Below are 18,200 nucleotides of genomic sequence, written 5' to 3'. Positions count from 1 at the left end.
CCTCCCTGGAGCAAGCCAAAAGCCACCAGGGTGGCTCACGGATGGGCTCTACAGCAGGGGGAGCTGGCTGGCACTGCTCCTGCCCTTTTTCCTTTCTCCACCGCTTCTCCCTGTAGTGACAATGAGTGGGATGAAGAGCTAAGCTTTCCAGTGGCATCACCAGGTCCCGGGCATCCAGGCCTCATAGAGCTAAAGACCAATCCAGTCACAGCCCTCCAGTCCCACCAGCAGCAGGGTGGTCTTGCTGAACAGTTTTTGCTCAACCCCCGGACTGCTCCACAGCCCTAGCAGCTCTTCCCTGGCCTGGGGATGGAGAGGCGTTGGGGAGCAGCAGAGGCATTCCTGCGCCCTGGGGAGTAGCAATGGCACTGCAGCCCAGCACGGCTGAGCAGGGCCAGGAGCGAGCAGCAAAGGCTGCTCTGCAGGGCCACGCTGCCACAAGTGCTGCTTCTCAGCAACATTCAGACTTTTGACGGCAGAGTGCACGAAGTGGTGCTTCCCAGGTTCTGTGGTTGTGCTCCAAGAAAGGCCCTTATTATCACACTGATTCTTTTTTTTACTTTTCATGTAGTGGAAATCCAGGAGTTCTTTAATCTAAGTTTTCCTTAATACTTTTATCAGTCTAGACGAGGGGATCAAGTGCTCCCTCAGTCAGTGTACAGATGACACCAAGTTGGATGGAAGTGTTGATCAGAACATGAGCCAATCATATAAGGTTCAACAAGGCCAAATGCCAGGTCCTGCACTTGGGCCACAACAACCCCATAGAGCACTCCAGACTTGGGGAAGAGCAGCTGGAAAGCTGCCTGGCAGAGAAGGATCCAGGGTTGTTAGTTTACAGTGGCTGAACATCACTCAGCAGTGGCCAAGAAGGCCAGCAGTCTCCTGGCTTGGATGAGCCATGGTGTGGCCAGCAGAAGCAGGGAAGGGATCGTCCCCTGGACTCAGCGCTGGTGAGCCCACACTTCAAATCCTCGGTTCAGTTTGGGCCCCTCAGAACAAGAAGGACCTTGAGGCACGGGAGCGCTTCTGGGGAAGGTAATGGAGCTGGGGAAGGGGCTGGAGCCCAGGGCTTTTGGGAGTAGCTGAGGGACCTGAGGCTGTTTAGCCTGGAGGAGGCCGAGGAGAGACCTCATTGCTCTCTGCAGCTCCTGGAAAGGAGGTTGTGGTGAGATGGGTGTTCATCTCTTCTCCCAAGTGCTCAGGCAACAGGATGAGAGGAAATGGCCTCAAGTTGTGGCAAAGGAGGTTTCGGTTGGATAGTAGGAAAAATGTCTTTACTGACAGAGTGGCAAAGCCCTGGGAGTGGCTGCCCAGGGCAGTGAGGGAGCCTCCAACCGTGGAGACGTCCAAAACCAGTGTGGCCGTGGCACTTGGGGACATGGTTTAGCAGGCACGGTGAGGTTGAGCTGATAGCTGGGCCGGATGAGCTTAGAGGGCTTTTCCAACCTTAATGATACCTTGATTCTGTGAAATTCCTGTGGTGTGCCAGTTACCCGACCCCTTTCTTTCTTGAGCCACAGCTCTGTAAATCTGCCACCTCCGCCAACTTCTGAGCTACACTGAAAACTCAAAAGCACAGCACTGGCAGCCATGAAACACAAGGACAGAGGATGGCAGGGGAGCTGGCAGGGGAATATGGCTCTCACACCACACTGCAGCTTGCCCTTCACCAAAGGTAACAGCATCCCAGTACCCTCTTCCTTCCTCTCACAGTCCATCCTGCTCCTTCTCCAGAGCAGAACAGAGCATCAGGTTGCGTCCATCTGGCCAGGCTGTGAACTGGCACCCAAGGCAGAGTTTCAGTAGGGCAATTAAAGGATTGGGAGCAGCTGCGATGAGAGGTTCTCTTGAGACCTCACCTGGACACTTGCATTCAGTGCTGGAGCCCTCAGCACATGAAGGACATGGAGCTGTTTGAGGGAGGATGCCATGGAGATCATCTGAGGACTTGAGCACCTCCCATACGAGGACAGGCTGAGAGAGTTGGGGTTGTTCAGCCTGGAGAAGGCTGCAGAAAGACCTTAGAGCAGCTTATAGTGATGAAAGCCCGGACATTTTCGGGCAGCTTCCGCGGGATACGACTCTCAGCCGATCCCGGGGCCACGCACGGGGAGTGCTGAGGACACGGACACCGGCGTGACTCCCGGCTGTGCGCCCCTGCGAGACTGGGCCCTCAGACGTACCGGAGGCAGCGCCGCCGGTATCTTCGCCGCTGCCCGAAATGTCGCTGGGCAGCACCTCAGCGGGGGAGCACGTCATGGCCGCGCGCCAATCACCGGCGGGAGAAGGGGCGGGTGCGCGAGGGTCACGTGCTCCCCGCAGAGCAATGAGCGCCGGGGGGGGGGGGGGGGGGGGAGGGGGGTGAGCGAGGCTTTAGCTCTGTGCGAGCTAATCAGCGGCTGGGGTCATGTGACCACCGCTGGCCAAACAGCACTGGGCAGTTTGAGAGGGGAGAGGAGGGCGCACGACTATCACGTGATCTCGTCGGGCCAATCGGTTCGGGGCGAGACGGCGGCGGGAGGAGGGCGTGCAGTGCATCACGTGATCCATGCGGGCTAATCAGCGACGGGAGCGGGATAAGGGGAGGAAGCGCTCGAGCGTCATGTGATCCCCACGGGCCAATCAGCGGCGAGGAAGGCGCGCGAGGGTCACGTGCTGGCGCAGTAAGATGGCGGACGGGAAGGTGAGCGGTGTGGGGAGGTTGCGCTGGGGCCGCGAGTGTGACGCGTTCTGCGCCATCAGCTCGTGTCTCTCCCGCAGGAGCCGCCGCCCAAGCTGAAGGACCTGGCGTTCCTGAAGGACCAGCTGGAGAGCCTGCAGCGCCGCGTGGAACGCGAGGTGAACGCGGGCGTGGCGCAGGTACCGCGCCCGGCCAGCGGCTTCAACGTGTACCCCGCCTCCCCTGTCCTCGTCCTTCCCCTTTTCCAGTTCACCCCCTGTCTCCCCTTTACCCCTTCCCTCTATTTTCTCTCCGAACTCTGTTTTTCTTTCCTCTATCCTCCGTTTTTCCTCCCATTTTCCCCACCCTCCTTTCCCCCCCGCACACTATCTTCTTTTTCCCCCCGTTTCCCTGTTTCTCCCGTTTCCCTCCTTCCTCTTGTTGCCTCCTCCCATTTCTTCCTCTTTTCCACCATCCCCCTGTCTCCCCTTTTCTCTGTCCCTTTATTTCTCTTTGCCCCTCTGTTTGCCCCCCTCTTGCCCCCCGTTCCTGTTGTCCCCACATTTCCCCTGTCGCCTATTTCCCTCCATCCCCTGCCTTCCCTTTTCCCTGTTCTCTTATTTCTGCATGTCGGTTCATTTCCCCCATCCCCATTTCCCCTTTCCCCCGCCCCCTGATTTACGCCCATCTCCCCTTTCCCCCGTCCTCTTACTTTATCCCCCATCTCCCCTGTCCCCCCATCCCCTTATCTTATCCCCTATCTCCCCTTTCCCCGTCCCTTTATTTTATGCCCTGTCTCCCCTTTCCCCTGTCCTCTTATTTTATGCCCCATCTCCCCTTTCCCCCATCCCCTTATTTTATCCCGTGTCTCCCCTTATTTTATCCCCCGTCCCCTTATTTTATTGCTCGTCTCCCTTTTCTTCCATCCCCTTATTTTATTCCTGGTCTCCCTTTTCCCCTGTCTTTTTACTTTCCCTGATCTTCCCTTTCCCCCATCCCTATCCTGTCCCCATCCCCTTCCCTGTCCCCCTTCCCGGCTCACGCTGTGATCTCCCCTCAGGATGGCTCTCTTTTGGCCTCACCTTTCCTCAAGGGCTTCCTGGCCGGTTACCTGGTAGCCAAGCTCCGCTTCTCTGCTGTCCTGGGGTTTGTGGCTGGGACTTGCGTGGGGATCTACGCTGCCCAGAACTACGACGTTCCCGACGTGGAGAAGACAGTGCAGGACTATGTCAGTGCGCTGAAAAAAGGTCGGGACTAATGAGTAGCCTTTCGGCAGCACTGGCTGTGGGAACAGTGCTCCTTAGTGAGCAGGCGCAGAAGATTCCCAGGGCTTCCAGAGGCACAGCACGGCACGCACGGTTCTCCACTGGCAAGGGCTTCACACCACTGCAAGACATCGGCAGGTCTGGTTGTGGGGTGCTTAGAGCATCCTGATGGTGGCGGATCACTCCACTAACCCACCGTGGCTCGGACACACCAGCAGCTGATGGTTTTCCAGCTGCCTTTCCCCCTTGCCTCCCTCTCTGTGTCCCTGCAGACTGGAAGGCTGCCTGCACCATGTCAGCACACTCACCGTCAGCATGCTTTGCCCTAGGAACATGCTTTGTGTGGCTTTCTGGGAAGCACCGTAGTTCACTTCCTAATGAAAGACAAAACCGTTCTCTTCCCCTGCATCAGAAATGTAGCAGGTAACGTCCTGCATTAGTCAGGCTCATTAAATCATGGTACCGAATTAAATTCATTCTTCTTGAATGTTCCAGGGTGCGAGTCTGGCCTGTCTGCGCTGAGAGCAGCTTGCCCTGGCTGGCTGCAGTCTGACAATGGTGCTGTTTGGTGACACTGCTGGCTCTGCCACCCGGCTGCTCCGGAGGGGGCTGTGGGCACTGATGCTGGTCTTGTCTGTAGCCATCTACGGCTCCCACGCTCCCCTCCTCACCCTCTGCAAGGTTGACGGGGCGATCCCCTTCAGTTCCACGTCCGTCGTGATCCTTGTTGAGCTGACAAAACTGCTGCTTTCCCTGCTGTCCCTGCTGACCTGGAACCCAGAGCTGCAGAGAGCCACCGTGTCCTGGCGCCACGTTGTCCCTTTTGCCCTGTCAGCCCTGCTCTACGCTGCCAACAACAACCTGGTGGTCCACATGCAGCTTTTCATGGATCCCAGCACTTTCCAGGTCCTGAGTAACTTAAAGATAGTCAGCACCGCGCTCCTCTACAGCTTCTTCCTGCACCAGAGACTCCGCACATGCCAGTGGCTGGCGCTCTTCCTGCTGGTGGCTGCCGGAGTGAGCTACAGCTGGGGTGGCCTGTGGGAGCCCGGCAGCCCCTCCGGAATGCAGCTGCACATCACTCTACCGGGCTTGTTCCTGATCTCGGTGTACTGCCTGATCTCAGGGTTGTCCGCTGTCTACACAGAAGCCATCCTGAAAACCCAGCCTCTGCCTCTCAGCCTTCAGAACCTCTTCCTTTATTTCTTTGGAGTCCTGCTCAACCTGATCGGCTCCTTATGGAGCAGCACAGAGGCTGGGTTCCTGGAGGGTTTTTCCTTCTGGGTGCTAGTGGTTGTGGTCAGCCAGGCTGTCAACGGTTTGATCACATCAGTGGTGATGAAGCACAGCACTAACATCACCAGGCTCTTCATCATCTCCTGCTCAATCCTGGTCAACGCCCTCCTCTCTGTCACCCTCTTCAGTCTCCAGCTCACCTCCCTCTTCTTCCTCGCCGTCTTGTGCATCGGCCTCGCTGTTCACTTGTACTACGGGGCGATGTAGCCGCACTCTGCATGTGCCAGGGTGTCTGTCTGTCATTCTTCAGGGATTGTTCAGTGCTCGTGCTGGCAATGGAAGCACAGTGGCAGGGAATTGTGACTTCTGGGTGTGTGCAAAACTGGCAAGGTACTCCTGGAGGACGAGAGTGCTCTCTCCTTGTTCCCAGTGGGGGCGCTGGGCCCCGCTCCATGGGACGGCCCCAACCTCGAGGATTGATCCTGATGTGCTATTTCGCCTTCTCAAGCAGCTTTTCCCACACCAAAGAGCATGCCCGGTTCCTTTGCCTGTCCCCATTCCCGCAGCAGCCAGATCGGCTCCACATGCCGGCAGCCCCGCTCCCGGTCACTGCCTGGCTTCCTGTGCTCCGACACTGTTTCAGCTGTGGGTGAAGCTTCCCTGTGCCAGCAGGGCTAAATCTGATGTCCCCAGCTGCTCCCAGCCCTCGGCTTCAGGGGACATTCGCCACTGTGGGAGGCAGCCCCACTCACTGCCTGCCCCAAGCCCCTGGGGAGGTGGGAAGAGTGTTTCTCCTTCTGGGTCTGTAGTGCTGCTGCCCGGAGAACCTCGTGCCGCAGCCAGAGGAATTTCTCCTATCTCTCCCTCTGGTTTTCCAGCCCTCGCCCCAGCCTCTGGCTGAAGGGCTCCTGTCCTTAGGCCCAGTTTCCCCTTCTCTGGCATGGTGTGGTTCCATGCGGAGCAGATGGGGAGTGGAGAGATGTGGGATCTGTTTTGCCTGCTGCCCAAAAGGGGCCAAGCACCTGGATTTGTCCTAGTGCTGCGGCTGGTGAGTACCTGGCAGGTGGAAGCCGCTGCAGGCTCGCACCAGGGTTATTAAAGCTGCGGTTCCACAGCACGTGTGTGTCTGTCCTCCCTGCGTAAGTGCATGTGTGTCACCTGGAAGAGGTTTGGGAGCAGTGTCCGAGCCTGAGGACATGAAAGTGAATGAGCAGCCACTTTATTCCATGCAGCAGCAGCACAGGGTTTTCCAGCTCTCCCACCATGCCAGATCCCAAGCTCCTGCAGGCGCATGCCCGGCAGTGGAGTGGGGTTTTCCCCAGTGGGCAGAGGAGTGAAGCGCTGGCACACACGCACTCTGGACCAGCTTTCTTTGGGGAGTGGCTCTCGGCAGCCAGCGTGGGTGGGATGGAGGTCTTGCCCTGCATCACCGTTGTCCCTTGTCATCAGGGCTGGTGGCTCCATCAAGGGAGAGGGAACTGATGTGGCCAGAGTCTGTGGGCACTCATCCTGCACACTGCCACGCCGAGTGCAGGCTCAGGGCATGAGTGGTGGTGTTGGCTAAGCCCAGCTGGCTGTGCATGGTGAGCTCCCTGGTGTCCCAGAGCGCTTCCTGCAGCAGCCCTGGTGCTGGCCATCCAGCGCTTCCCTCTGCTCCTCCACCAGGTGCTGCTGGTCCCAAAGGACCTGTGGGGTCATTTGGAGATGCCTGACAGGACCCTCGCAGCCTGGAATTGCTTGCACACCCTCCCAGCCCACCTGCAGCAGGTGCTACCTGCCCCTCCTGCCCGCAGCTCTGCAACAAGTCCTCCAGCTCCCACTCAGCCTCTTTCCCGCTCCCTCCATGCTGCCTCCAGGCTCAGGCCCAGCCTGGCCACATCCTGTTCCCAGCAAGCCATGTCCCACTGCAGAGGGCACGGAGGAGGACAGGGCAGCTCTGGGAGAGCAGAGCCAGGGAAGGAGAGCCTGGAGCCCACTGGGATGGGCTTTCTTCCCCTGCCCACCTCCCTGAATGCCTCCTGTCCTGACGCTGCTCCATCTCCGAGCTCTCGCTGGAGGAGCAGGCAGTGCTGAGCCTGCAGCCACTGCCTCCACGCCTTGGCCAAGGCATACTGGACCTCCAGGGATGGGCACAGCTGGCGCTGGCTCCCTGTCTGGTGGAAAGCAGGGCAGGCTTGGGCAGCCCAGGGACACGGAGCTGGCGCGGAGCACAGCCGGCCCTGGGCACTGGCCTGGAGCAGTGCTGGGACCCAGTGGGCCCCCCTCGCCACATACCTCCCAGCCAGTGGATCCTCTGGCCAGCCCTGCCCTCAGCTGTCCCCTCCTCGGCTGCTGTCACTGGCACCTGTTCCTGCCTAGGAAGAAGGAAGGAGGATGACCCTGATGTGTTTAAAGGAAGGGCCAAGGCCTCTTTCAGGCCTTGGCTGAAGTGTTTCCCATCATGTGAAGCGATGCTCCCTGCCCACAGATCGGCTGCCCCATGCTCTGGACCTGCCGAATCCAGGCTGGCATCGGTCAGGGGCGTTTGGGTCTCAGGCTGCTGGCTGGGCGCTGCATTCCCTGCGGAGGCCTTGTCCTGCGGGAGCAAAAGGAAATGTTACAGGGACACAACCAGGATTCAGGGTGTCTGCACCTGGGGTGTCCATGGATGAGGGAGCCATGGCCTCGCCTATGCCCACCTCGGCACAGGGCTGGCACGTTGGGAGTGTCCTGATCACCTCGGCCACTTCCTGCTTCTTCTCCCACCTTTGACTCTTCAGCACCTGGAAGAAGGAGCTTAGGGGGCCTTGCTGGGCTGCTCCAGGCCTGGCACAGCTCCGGGGACACATCACACCCTGCCATCTCACCCCCCAGCCAGGCAGCCCTGCCCTTGGTGTCAGACAAGGGATTGACACCAGGACTGAGCCTGGACCTCATCCAACTGAGGGAATTGGTGCCATGCTGGTCCTACCAGGTGTCCTGGGGCGATTTCACACCTGCAGCTCCCGCAGGGCTCTCCGCAGCCAGGCCACAGCCATCTTCTGCTCTGGGATGCTGGCTCCAGCCAGCAGCTCTGTCCGCAGCCTTCGGATCTCCCTTCGATGCGCTGCAATCTCTTGTGCTGGGTCCCAGAGCGTGGCCGAGATTGTCTTGGCCACCCTCTTCACCTGCTCAGCCAGCCCCAGGGCCTCCGGGATCTCTTCTCCGGAGGTGTCTGCGACAGCAGGGGCCACAGGGGATATCCCGGTGCCGGTGGAGAGAGCAGAGCCAGTGTCCGGCTTCCAATGGCTGCAGGTCTCCCAGAGCAGGGACCAAGTGCCAGGCATGGGGCAGGACAGGGAGGAAAACTAAGGGAAGGGGCTACCTGGCAGTGTCACACAGAGCAGCAGGAACATCAGGTTGTTCCCCTCCAGCAGCCGCTCCACGATCCAGGGCAGGTGGCTGGTGTCAGGATGGTGGTGGCTGGTGGCTGGTGCTCTGCGAGTGGGATGAGAGGTGCCCAAGGAGAGAGAGGATGCTGGGACCTGTCCAGGCAGGCTGAGCTCCAGCCCTTGAGAACACCAAGATGGGTCAGCCACGCTGAGAGCAATCCCACATCCCAGAGGGTGGGAGCAAGCATCCCGTCAGGGTGTCTGGATCCCTCCTGCTTCATCTTTGGGTACTAAATCCCACCCAGCCCCACAGCAGGCACTGCGTGACGCCAGGAGGGTACTTCGCTCAGCCCCAGCATGGAGCCACAGCTCTGGTACATACAGCTGCGGGCAGGACCCGATGGCTTCAGGGGATGCCAGAATCCTGAGCGCTGAGCGTTGGCGCCTGCCACCCTCCAGCTCCTGCTCCAGGGTGAGTGAAGAGGCTGCTGGCCCTGTGGAGAAGCCAGAGTGTGAGGCCTGCAGACAGCCCAGCACCTCGATCCCTCCTGACCCTGTGGGATATCAGCTGAATCCCTTACCCCTGCATGGCCGAGTGCCCATCTGCAGGCAGCTGCAGCACCGGGATGGCACCCAGCGCCCGGGCATAGGCACTGATGGCAGCCTGGGCATCCTGCACAGCAACTTCCGTTGCCTCCACAACTATCCTGGGGGCAGAGACAGAAGCGAGCAAGGAGGGTTGCATCCACCCGCCTCTTCGGAGCAGTATCGCTCTGGCTGGGCATCAGCTTCTGCCACCGGACATAGGGTACCCACAGGCCCAGGGGCGCCACATCCATCACTTGCAGGGCTCAGCCATCCGGACGGAGCAGGTCCCAGGCTTTTTCGGGGGTGCAGACCTGGAATGGGGCTGCATTAGGTAGGGGAGCAGAAAGAGGGGGCTGCTGGCATCCCACACTGTTGGGGCCATGCATAGCTAAAGGCTAGGAAGGCAGATAGCTCGGGGTTACTTCCAGCTTTTCCAGCCCCAGGGCTAGATAAGACAGAGCCCTGGGACACCAGAGCCCTGTGTGGAGCTTGGCAGGTCCCTGGCAGCATTCTGGAGCCAAAGGGCAGAGCCCAGCCTGGTGGCAGGAGCTGGCACGGCTGCTGTGCCAACCAGGCGCATGCTGGAGGGACCTTCAGATCACAGGGAGTGGTGACTGACAGGAGAACCCAGCCACGCAGTGGCCAGGAAGGCGTTCTCCCCTGTTCCCGCCATGCTGCTAGGGTCTGGGACACACCCCATGGGCAGCCCAGGCTTCCCACCCCTGGAAAGTCCTGCAAAGAGGTGAGAAAACCTGGGATCTGAAAGTCTCCAGCCCCCTGTTCACCCTCCAGCCTGGGGATGGGATGGCCTGCCGGTATGGGGAGGCAGAACAGCAGCGGGTCCTGGCAGTGGCAGTGGGAATGGGAACCCTTCCCCGGGACATCTCAGCCAGCTCTGCTCCTGCCCTACCTGGACCATGCTGACGGTTTGCAGGCTCCGTGCAGCTCCTCCCAAGGCCTCCAGTTCTTGGAGGACAGTGTTGATCACCTGGGGGCATGCTGGTCAAGCTAAGAACCGCTGGTTCTTGACTGGGCCACACACCCATGCCAGCAGAACAGGGTCAGTTGGATGACCCCGGAGCTGAGCAGGGGCACTGTCACCTCTCCCTGTGCCCTCACCCGCCAGACGATGCTCTGGAATGGAATGGGTCCCAGTGCCACGAGGGCCCCACAGCAGCAGGGTGACGCTGTAACCTAGGGGCAGCAGGGCCAGCTGGGGTCTTGCCAGCTACAGGACCTTCTCCTGGTAGGAGAGATGTGGCCAGCAGAGCAGGGGTGCATGGCACAGCCAGTGCCATGCCCATGTCCCAGCACAGATGGTACTGGCATGGATTGAACAGCCTGGCATGATGTAGAGGCACAGCATGCATGGCACGGCACAGCCTGGCACCGATGGCATGGCAGAGTGGTGCACAGCTTGTCGGACAGAGCACGGCACGGGCAGTGAGGGTGCAGATAGCCCGGCACAGCTCAGCAGCCATGCCCCAGCACCCAAGAGGAAACAGGGAAGGGTGAAGAACACCAGTAGAGCCACAGACAGCACTGAGCCCTGGGTGCCCCATGCAGTCTGTAACACCTGAGGAGCTGGCGGTGGTGCCCAGCACCTCCAGGACCACAGTGGGGTGGCCACAACTCAGGCCCACATGTCCCTGAGGAGAGGGCTTGGAGCCCACAGTACCTGTCCTGCATCCAGGTGGAAGGCACCATCAACAGTCAAGTGGCTGTCCTGGCACAATGGAGGGAGGGTGACAGTGCTCAGCTTTCCCCCATCCCAGTAAATCCAGTGCAGGCTGAAGGAGGGACTGGGCGCACAGGGATGGAGATGGGGATTGGCTTGAAGGGCCTGGCACAGGCCAGGCTTGGAGGAGACCTCGCCCCTTCCCTGCTCTCTGGGAGCCCCCACAAGAGCAGGGCCCATGGGGGCACAGGGCAGGATCAGCCCAAGGGCTCATTATCCGCCTGGGAGCATGGGAGGTGGCTGGGACAGAGCCCCTGCTCCTGCCTGGGGACCCTCGTCTCCTTGCTGCTCACCCACTGCCGTTCTCACCTGCATCTCCTTGCCAGCGAAGAGAACCTGCAGGGTGTCTTCACCGCAGGCTGCCCAGCTTTCCCGCAGCTCTGGAAGCACCCATCAGGGGGTTTTGAGGGGGATCATTCCCCTCTGCCCCAGCCTTGTCCCTCTTAGCAGCCTGGGGCTAGGTCCCAGAGCTCCACAACACCCTGAGCCCTCCGGACAGTGCTCAGAGCTCCTGGGGTGGGAGGATGCCATCTAAGCGCAGATCCCAACCAGTGTGGAACCAGTCCCAAACCTACCTGGTGCTGGCTGGAGCCCCACGGCCGCCCGCACGCACATATCCTGCTTGGCCTGCTGGGACACAGGCAGGGAATGAGCCGGGTCCTGCCCCACAGCACCTGCCTGAGCTGGAGGAGCCCCTGGGGCAGCCACACCAAGGGCAGGGGACAGATCCCTCCAACCCTCCTGTGATGTCCCCAAAACAGCACCCACCTCCCCAGTGTCCATGGCTCGCTCCATACCAGCAGTCTGTGAGCAGAGGGTAGAGCAGGGGATGGGGTTACATAAGGCGATCATGTTCCCTTGCATCATTAATGGGTGTTGGGCAGAATTGTGTGGGCAGGGACTGGGAGCAGCCAGGAAGCATCATGTTCCAGAGGAACATGATGGAGCCAAGGAGCCAAGGACCAGCAGGTCAAAGGAGGAGATTCTCTCCCTCTACTCCACTCTTGTCAGAATTCACCTGGAGTTCTGCATCCAGTTCTGCAATCCTCAACATAAGAATAATATGGAACTGTGGGAATGGGTCCAGAGGAGGCTACAAGGATGATCCCAGGGCTGGAGCACCTCCCGTATGAGGACAGGCTGAGAGAGTTTGGGTCGTTCAGCCTGGAGAAGAGAAGACTGCAGGGAGACCTTAGAGCAGCTTCCAGCACTGAAAAGGGCTGCAGGAAAGCTGGGGAGGCACTTTTTACAAAGGCATGAAGTGATAGGACAAGGGGGAGAGGTTTTAAATTGGAGAGAAGATTTAGACTAGACATTAGGAAGAAATTCTTCACCATGAGGGTGGGGAGGCCCTGGCCCAGGTTGCCCAGAGCAGTAGTGGCTACCCCATTCCTGAAGGTATTCAAGGCCAAGTTGGATGGGGCTTGGAGCAACGTGATCTAGTGGGAGGTGTCCCTGCCCATGGCAAGGGGTCAGAATTGGCTTTGAAGTCCCTTTCAACCCAAACCATTCCATGATTTGATGGTTCTATGAGTCCGTAGCACCACAGGAGGCAGAGGGTGCTGAGACCCATTCTCACCATTGCCATGCTCCTGGCTTCAGGAGGGACATCTCAGCAAGCCAGGGACAGGAGAGGAGGGACCTTTGGCTATTGCAAAGGGGGGTTTTATGCACCAGAAGCAACCACAAACCACAGAATCACATTTATTGTTGGTGAGTCATCCCAAGAAAGCACAAAAGGAAATGCTGAAGCTGAGGATCCATGGGCAAATGCAGATCAGGAGACAGGAGAGAGGTCCCAGGTCAGACCCTGCCCCATGTGTTTGGATAGGACTAGGCACAACAAGGAGATGAACCCATGTCCCTCTGTCTGCCACCATTTCCCTGTGGAATGAGGTTACAGTGCTGGCCTTTCATCCCTGAGCTCCTGACTGCCCAAATATCTCCACGCAGAAGGGATAGGCCATGCTAGCCAGAAACTGTCATTGCAAACAGAACTACCTGCACCCAGGGCTCCAACAGGAGCAGAGCAAGGGGGGAGATCATGCCTGATGTGGGTTTTGCTAAGGGAAAGCAAATACCAGGGTTCGGGGACACAGGGATTTCTCCATCCTCATCCACTAGACAGCAGCTGCCCAGAGCAGTGGTGGATGCACCATCCCTGGAGGTGTTCAAGGCCAGGTTGGACGGGGCTTTGAGCAACATGACCCAGTGGGACGTGTCCCTGCCCATGGTGGGGGGGTTGGAATTAGATGATCTTTAAGGTCCCTTCCAACTGAAACCATTCTATGATTCTGTTCCCAGGTCATGCCTGTAGCGAGGTGCAGGGCTGATCCCTGAGATGCAAACACAGACACCTGGTGCTCACACATCTGCCAACACATGGGGCAGCACAGCCCCATCTCACCCTCCAGCTGCCCAGGCTGATGTGGGCTGGTGGCACAATACCAAACCGCACCCTTGACCCCTCCAACAGACTCCCAGCCCATCACAGTTCCTCAGCCAGACCCTGGGCCCTGTTTAGGTGCTCACCAGCTCCACCATGCTCTGGTTTCCATTCATCTGTCCAGTCCAGCCTGCCTTGGCTCACAGGTCCCACGCACACAAGCACAAACAAAACAAAGTCAGTGTCACAGAAAACACCCAGGAATAGATTTGAACAGGAAGGCAGTGGGAACCATGGAGACAAAGTGCAGGGCTTGGCCAGACAAGTGCTGCCAGCTTACAACCAGCTCCCCCTTCTCCATCCCCATTTCCCCACACCTGTTCCTCCCCACCCTCCCTTTGACCTTTCCCATCAGCATTCCCCAGCAAGCTTTGAATATCCCCCATCTCTCATCATCCCAGAATCAATTTTCTCTTTCCTACGAGACATTTCCTGAATACCCCAGAACAACCCTTTTTTCTTCCTATCAGTCAAAAAGTTCCTGGTTGCACCTCTTCAGGTCTCACTTTAAGGGTTCATCCACCAGCATCCTGAGTGGTGGGGCCCGGATTGCCATCTGTTCCCTCCTGCTCGTTAGCAGGTGGGTATGGGGGGCTTAATTTGTTCATGTTTCTGTCTGTTGTGGTTTTTCTCTGGTGCCAAATGGCAGCAGACACAAAACAAAATCCTCCCAGCCATGGCCAACCCGCAGCCCCAGGTGAGAAGCGGTGGAGAATATGTGCTGACTGCTGGGATGGTTGCGCTGGGAGCACAGGGATATGAGGTCAGGGGTCTGTGCCACCAGATCGCAGTGAGGGTTGGGGCATCCGAGTGCCAGTGTAAATAGGATGGAGCTGAACTTCTTTTGTTGGGGTCAGATGATACCACAGGGGCAACGGGTGACATTGGGCATAGGGAGAGAGCATAGTGAGGGGCTTTGCTCAGGGGTTTCCCCAAAACTTGGATGGGCAAAGCCACCCCAAGAGCCCCTCACCAGCACTTGGGGGTCCCGTGAATCTGCCCACAGAGCCCCAGTGGGAAGCACTGGTGGGAGTGGTCACACATTGCCTTCATGCCCTGTGGCAGTGCCGCACGAGCCCAGGCCTAGATCTGACCAAGCAGAGGACCCCAGCCACTCCGAGCAGGAGAAGGGCAATGCAGAGGGGGGCAATGACAGCAGCACGGTTACAGCGCAGAGCCAAGACTGGCACCTCCTGCACCGTCCAACCCTGGTAGCGCGGCGGGGATACACACGTGTAGACTTGGGGCCAGCCCTGCCCCAGGTGCCCCCTGGCCGCCAGCGCCTGCAGTGCCCCGGCCCCTGAGCACGAGCAGTTGAAGGGGTTGCTGGCCACAGTCACATCCCGCAGGCGCTCCAGGAGCTTCACCTCATCCCACAGCAGCTCTGTAATCGAGTTGTTGTCTAGATGGAGAGTGTCCAACATCGGGTAATTCTGGATGGAGGGGGCAGCCCGCAGTGCGTTCTGGCTCAGGAAGAGCCTCCTCAGGGAGCTGAGGGAGATGTCTACAGTGTGGAGGTGGTTGCAGCTCATGTCCAGCACTTCTAGACTGGGAGGCAGAGGTGTGAGGACTTCTACCAAGCTGGTGTCGGACAAGTTAAAAATCTGGAGGGACGCTGGCCACTGGCAGGAGGAGGATGGGTCTGCCAGGAGCTTGTTCTGGCTGAGATCCAGGTGCTGGAGCTCCGGCAGCAGCCGCAGGCTTTTGCAGACGTTGTGGTAGGACGTCAGGTTGTTGCGACGCAGACTCAGCAGCCTGAGCCGAGGGAAAGCTCCCTCGCAGAAGGCAGGCATCAAGCTCTCATCCTCAAGGCTGTTTTGTGCCATGTCTAGGGACCGCAGAGCCCTGAACACCCTCCCGACAGCACAGGGCAGGCTGGTGACGTGGGAGCCAGTGATGGCCAGGTCCTGCAGGGTCCCCAGCCAGACGCTCAGGTGAGACAAGTCCCGCTGGCGACCCATCAGTGGCACCGAGGTTACGTTGTGGAAGCTCAGGGACAACACGGGCAAGTGCTGGCCAATCATTTCATCCCAGTTGCCTCTCCCCTCGAAAATGCAGTTCTCAATTACCAACTCCTCCACCTTGGTGTAGGACAAGAACCTCAAGACCCGGGCAAGGAGAATCTCAGGCACCAAGAGATCACCAAAAATTATTTTCCTGACAAGAAGGGAGTTCAGCATCTCAATGATGGAGGGGTCTGGGTCACTGATGGGGAGGAGGATATATCTCTCTAGGTCTCCTCCCTGGAACTCCACGACACAGGCTGGGAGGCACTGGATGATGCTCCTCATGCTTTCCTGGGAGAGGTTGTAGCACACACAGTGCTCCTTGGTGCGATTGAGGAAACACTGGCCTTCTGCCTCCAGCAGCCCCAGGAGGAGAACAGCCACGCTCACGGTGACCCACCTAGAAAGGAGAGCAGTGGTGAAAGGCAGCATTTCTGTGGCAGCTAAGGGGACCATTTGGATCCAGGTGATGTGAGGTATTTGGCCCCAGAGAGCCACCCATCAGGGACACGGCATTGCACTCATCCCTCCTGCCCAACCACCCTCATGTGCCATCACATCCTGGCAGCACCTGTGACCCATGGCAGAGCCCAAATCATGGAATGGTTTGGGTTAGAAGGGACATCAAACCCATCCAGTTCCACTCCCCTGCCATGGGCAGGGACACCTGCCACTGGATCACGTTGCTCCAAGCCCCATCCAACCTGGCCTTGAACACCTCCAAGGACGGGGCAGCCACCACTGCTCTGGGCAACCTGGGCCAGAGCCTCCCCACCCTCACAGCAAAACATTTTGTCCTAAGATCTCATCTCAGTCTCCCCTCTTTCAGATGAAAACCATTCCCCTCATCCCATCCTTGCCCTCCCTGACACCCCCAGCAGCTGCACAGCTGCTGCCCACCTTTTGCAGGACCTCGGTCCTGTCCCACCCCAAAAGCACAGGGGTTCCTCCTGAGCCAGGCTCTTCACTTTCCTGCCTGGCTGCAGAGACTCCTGTTTCTGAGCGGCCAGGGAATCACACTGATCAGGAGAAACCAGAACTGCTGAGTGAAGCCAGACGTATCAGCCTGACCGCTGGATGGGAGAGCCACAGCCCTGCTGGTTTCTCTGCATGGCTTACTCTGTAAAGTGCGGCAGGAAATTGCAACAGAAGGCTTGCCACTTTCCTTTTCTCCCTCAGAGATGGACTCATTGCTGGCCTCCAAGGGGCAGTAGAAAATAATTGCTGAGGGTCTGTGTCCCCGCCAGCAACGAGTGTTGCTGTGCTCTCAGCCAACAGGAAAGGCTTTACTGACAGATTGCAAAGAAGCAGCAGACGAAGAGTGAAGAGTCCTACAAATGTGCTGACTCAACTGTGCCCCAGCACCCGGCCAGGGCAGTAGCGAGGACACTTGGGGGTCTCCAGTCCAACTTCTTGCTCCCAGCACCTCTGTTGCTGGCACCAGTGCCCAGCAGCCACAGCTTTTTCTGGCTGCATCTCAAAAGTCACCATGGGCAGAGCTCTCCCCACCACTCGGGATTGCTGGGCTCCCTTCCCAGAGCAGCTCTCCTCCAGCAAGGGTGCAGAGCAGCACCAGGCAAGGGAGTATTTGTCCAATGACTCACCAGCTCACACCAAAATGTTTCCTTGTCCCACAGCTGCTTCCTCCAGCCGCTGCCATAGCCAGGGCTGAGGTGCCACCGGCTACGCAAGCGCTCACCTCTTTCCCATGCCTGACCCTCCTGCCGGATGGGGCCTAAAACACCCGCAGGTATTTTCCAGCTGCCGTTGGTGCTTCCACAGCCTTGTCCTGCCGGTGTTTAGATCCACGCGCTCAAGGCTGTTGGACAACCAGAAGCAGACTCTCGGGCACAGCCCATGCTCCTGCTGCGTGACTTCCTTGGCAGGATGGGGCTGGCTCTGACACGAGAAGCAACATTGCCATGCAGCAACCGCCCAAGGCACTTCTGCTTTGCTCCCCTGCAGCAGGGAGCTCTGGCGGCTGGAGGCTGGGAAGGGATGTGGCCTCAGCAAGTTTGCAGATGACACTAAGCTGGGTGGAAGTGTGGATCTGCTGGAGGGTAGGGAGGCTCTGCAAAGAGATCTTAACAGGCTGGACCGCTGGGCCGAGACCAATGGGATGAGGTTTAACAAGGCCAAATGCCGGGTCCTGCACTTGGGGCACAACAACCCTATGCAGTGCGGCAGACTGGGGGAAGAATGGCTGGAGAGCTGCACGGAAGAGAAGGACCTGGGGGTGTTGGTTGACAGCTGACTGAACATGAGCCAGCAGTGTGCCCAGGTGGCCAAGAAGGCCAATGGCATCTTGGCTCGTATCAGAAACAGTGTGACCAGCAGGTCCAGGGAGGTTATTCTCCCTCTGTACTCAGCACTGGTGAGACTGCACCTTGAGTACTGTGTTCAGTTCTGGGCCCCTCACCACAAGAAGGATGTTGAGGCTCTGGAGCGTGTCCAGAGAAGAGCAACAAAGCTGGTGAAGGGGCTGGAGAACAAGTCTTATGAGGAGCGGCTGAGAGAGCTGGGGTTGTTTAGCCTGGAGAAGAGGAGGCTGAGGGGAGACCTTATTACTCTCTACAACTACCTGAAAGGAGGTTGTGGAGAGGAGGGAGCTGGCCTCTTCTGCCTAGTGACAGGGGACAGGACAAGAGGGAATGGCCTGAAGCTCCGTCAGGGGAGGTTTAGGCTGGATATCAGAAAAAAAATTCTTCACAGAAAGAGTCATCAGGCACTGGAACAGCTGCCCAGGGAGGTGCTCGAGTCACCTTTCCTGGAGGTGTTTAAGGAATGGGCTGATGAAGTGCTTAGGGACATGGTTTAAGGGAGTGCTAGGAACGGTTGGACTCGATGATGCAGTGGGTCCTTTCCAAACCGGTGATTCTATGACTCTAAGTGCTAGCCCTACTCCCTTT

At 58.5% G+C, this 18,200-nt stretch overlaps 3 protein-coding genes across 4 annotated transcripts; 2 read left to right on the top strand and 1 right to left on the bottom strand.

Annotated features, from left to right (window-relative positions):
- Positions 1–2,627: 2,627 nt before the first annotated feature.
- On the top strand, positions 2,628–3,920 carry SLC35A4 (solute carrier family 35 member A4). Its single transcript, XM_054080014.1, has 3 exons — positions 2,628–2,686; positions 2,764–2,862; positions 3,723–3,920. Exons 1-3 carry the CDS (start codon positions 2,672–2,674, stop codon positions 3,918–3,920), a joined length of 312 nt encoding a protein of 103 aa, XP_053935989.1. The 5' UTR covers positions 2,628–2,671.
- Positions 3,921–4,482: 562 nt separating this feature from the next.
- Positions 4,483–6,281, top strand: LOC104054848 (probable UDP-sugar transporter protein SLC35A4). Its single transcript, XM_009555908.2, has one exon. The coding sequence runs from the start codon at positions 4,483–4,485 to the stop codon at positions 5,428–5,430; it is 948 nt and encodes a 315-aa protein (XP_009554203.2). The 3' UTR covers positions 5,431–6,281.
- Positions 6,282–12,554: 6,273 nt separating this feature from the next.
- On the bottom strand, positions 12,555–17,227 carry CD14 (CD14 molecule). 2 transcript variants are annotated; one of them, XM_054079603.1, is made up of 2 exons: positions 16,896–17,227; positions 12,555–15,691 (listed from the first exon to the last, which is right to left on the bottom strand). In XM_054079603.1, exons 1-2 carry the CDS (start codon positions 16,949–16,951, stop codon positions 14,335–14,337), a joined length of 1,413 nt encoding a protein of 470 aa, XP_053935578.1. In that variant the 5' UTR covers positions 16,952–17,227; the 3' UTR covers positions 12,555–14,334. The 2 variants fall into 2 exon arrangements, with proteins under 2 accessions (XP_053935578.1, XP_009554205.2); XM_009555910.2 differs by having other exon boundaries at positions 16,991–17,227.
- Between the last annotated feature and the right edge of the window lie 973 nt (positions 17,228–18,200).

This window comes from Cuculus canorus, chromosome 14 (assembly GCF_017976375.1).
Source record: "Cuculus canorus isolate bCucCan1 chromosome 14, bCucCan1.pri, whole genome shotgun sequence".
Taxonomy (NCBI): Eukaryota; Metazoa; Chordata; class Aves; order Cuculiformes; family Cuculidae; genus Cuculus; species Cuculus canorus.
This window is presented reverse-complemented; position numbering and strand designations above follow the sequence as displayed.